Genomic DNA, 2664 nt, shown 5'->3' on the forward strand with positions numbered 1-2664 from the left:
GTAACCGGTCGTGGGCTGTCGATGGATTTTCAGCAACCTGATGAGTAGTACATTACAAAGACCTGACATGCTTCCAAGGCGTCATGCTGCCTTATTTAACACCATCAGTACATGGTCTCTGACCCTAGAGCTCCGTTTATCCCAGCCGATTTCCCACATTTCTATAACACCACTGAACTGGAGCAAATCGCGACATATACCATTGGGAATTTTTCGAGGAGGCTTATCAGAACAACCTTAGCTGTCATGCTAGCACCGCGTCCAGACACTAACAGGTATGGAGGGGCAGGCCCCGCTGTTGCTGTGATCTGTACCGCATCTGAAGCATCGGTGTCAGTTCTGATGTTGTCATTGCAATGAGTCCCATTTTCACAAAGGCCGGGTCAATCAACATACCGACTTCTCTGATTATGTACAGTGGCTAGGTGCAGAGGGCATGGAATGGACGTGCACCACGCCAGCTTATCTAGGGAGGGAGTTTTTTGGCATAACACTACCAAACAACGCGTACAATGAAGTTCGATATAGAGCTACCTGGGACATTCACTCGGATCTAGATGCCATTCCAGTTAAATGAATCGACTGTCTTCATGCAACCGAAAACTACGTTTTCGTCTGATTTGTATGTAAAGCAGGTAGTTCGAACTATGTGCCGGGATGCATAATTTTACGTTTCGCTACATCCTACTTAGTAGCGGATTCACGATACGCAAGTTACAGCCATCTACTTTATCGGTAGATGTTGAAGACCATGTTGAGTTAAAGACCATTCTTAAAATGCTATAGTTCCTTTCTACCGGTTGCGCTGGCTCGGCCACGTGCTTCGTATGCCAGTCGACCGACTTCCTCGAAGGGCTTTTTTCGTACAACCACGTGAAGGGTGGAAGAGAGCGGTCAAACAATGACTTGGCAGCGAACTGCGAAAGCCATTACCAGCGAACTCAGCTGCGCTGGTCATTGCCGTCTTCCTGGATGGGGACCCCGAGACGGTCCACATCAATGGTTAGAGACATTGTCAGACATGGCCCAGTCGCGCCCTCAATGGCGCCCATGCATCCAAGCTATTGCCTTCAATGCATAGCTCTCTTCCCAATCCACCCACTTGACATCCCAATGACAATGCTGGATTTATGCACCAATTTACCAGCTCCCGCCTCCAATGCGCAGCTACCTATCCCCCCAAATCGTCAGTGAAGGAAACTGCAGCAGCTACAACCACTGTACGCGGTTCTTACAGCTGACGATGATGATTTCTACCGGGAAACCTAGAACGACGTAAAGGAATCTCAGTGACCGCCCCGCCTTTGTAAGAAGCTTGGATGCTAAATTATTGCCCTGTTCGCCATCTTCTCCGGATAAGAAAATTCGTGAAACACGGCTACATTCTCTGTAAATGGGTCAAAAACACCGTCTGTCTGGAAGATGTCAAACAAATGGCACACTCATCATAAAAGTGAACCCAAGACACGTATAACATTACAGTTAACTTACTCGCTACATCACCATTTTTCTCTTCAGTCTGAAATGGAGAACAGAGTGATGAAAATAGGAATGGATAACAAACCGAGTGAGCTAGGCAGTCATCCGCAATCGGCACACTGAGGAATTGATGCGCGCGATGCAGTTGCAAAGCAGGTGCGTTGTTGTCAAACAGTGTTTTCGTGCAAGCGTGCGGTGGAAATTCGCGTGTATTCTTGTATCATAGCTCACTGGTGACTTTCAATCTTGTCAACTTGCTTGGATCTAATCGAAAACGTTTCCATATGGAGTTCCAAAATATTCTGGGGAAAGCAGTCACATGAACCTAAACCGTTGATAAGCTTGCATCAGGATAGGTTCTCTTGACCAATGAAGACCAGCGTTGTAAGCGCCCAAAGTCTTCTGATTCTAAACATTTCGCTATTCTGTGCGCAAAACACTATTTGGACAATTAACCACGGTTTAAGACTCACCGAACGAAGTTTCACCCGTCATTGGAAGGCGGAAAAAGGAACTAACAGTCGGCAAGCAATCCTTTTGTCAGCAAATGTGGTCGTTCGATTAGGCATTGATCTAAGAAAACGAAACAACACGCACTTTTTTGCCACGGATCAAGTATTTGATCGATAAAAACCCTCGGATTGACCGGGTGGTGGAATCATTCAGTATGATCTGTCGAGTAGCACAGCATAAATCCAAGGTTTCGACAAATACAGGGTGGTGGATCAGTATGATCTGTCGAGTAGCACAGCATAAATCCAAGGTTTCGACAAATACACTCGTTTGCAAATTAATTTGGTTTTCATTTCACACTCACGTAAATACCTCGGTTATGATGTTCTTTGACTGAATGTGCAGCACAATGGCCGCCTCATGTTTCAGTTGGTACGATATTCGAGGTATCGCAGTATATTTCCATAAAGGAAACTACTCACAAGGTTGCTGAAAATTCTTCAACCGGTCGCGGACAGTCGAAGAGCTTTCAGCAACTTTGTGAGTAGTTTCCTTTATTAAAATACGAGTTTACTCGGTAATGAGCACCAAAAACAGATTCACGTCAGTGGCCTTTCTCCATGTGACCACGAGAGCTTTGACATTCCCCCGCTTGGCCCAACACACGCCCAGCGCTTCCCGCTTCACTCCAGTTGTATATATATATATATATATATATATATATATATATAT

At 45.5% G+C, this 2664-nt stretch overlaps 1 protein-coding gene across 1 annotated transcript in view; it reads right to left on the reverse strand.

Annotated features, from left to right (window-relative positions):
• Nucleotides 1-1378: 1378 nt before the first annotated feature.
• Nucleotides 1379-2664, reverse strand: part of T265_14024 (hypothetical protein) — a gene marked incomplete at both ends in the record, with an annotated part of 42470 nt that continues 41184 nt past the window's right edge. Inside the window, one exon of the mRNA XM_009171663.1 lies at nucleotides 1379-1519. Within this exon, the coding sequence (XP_009169927.1) occupies nucleotides 1379-1519 (141 nt within the window). The remainder of the gene's footprint in view (nucleotides 1520-2664) is intronic.

This window comes from Opisthorchis viverrini (assembly GCF_000715545.1).
Source record: "Opisthorchis viverrini unplaced genomic scaffold opera_v5_130, whole genome shotgun sequence".
Classification (NCBI taxonomy): domain Eukaryota; kingdom Metazoa; phylum Platyhelminthes; class Trematoda; order Opisthorchiida; family Opisthorchiidae; genus Opisthorchis; species Opisthorchis viverrini.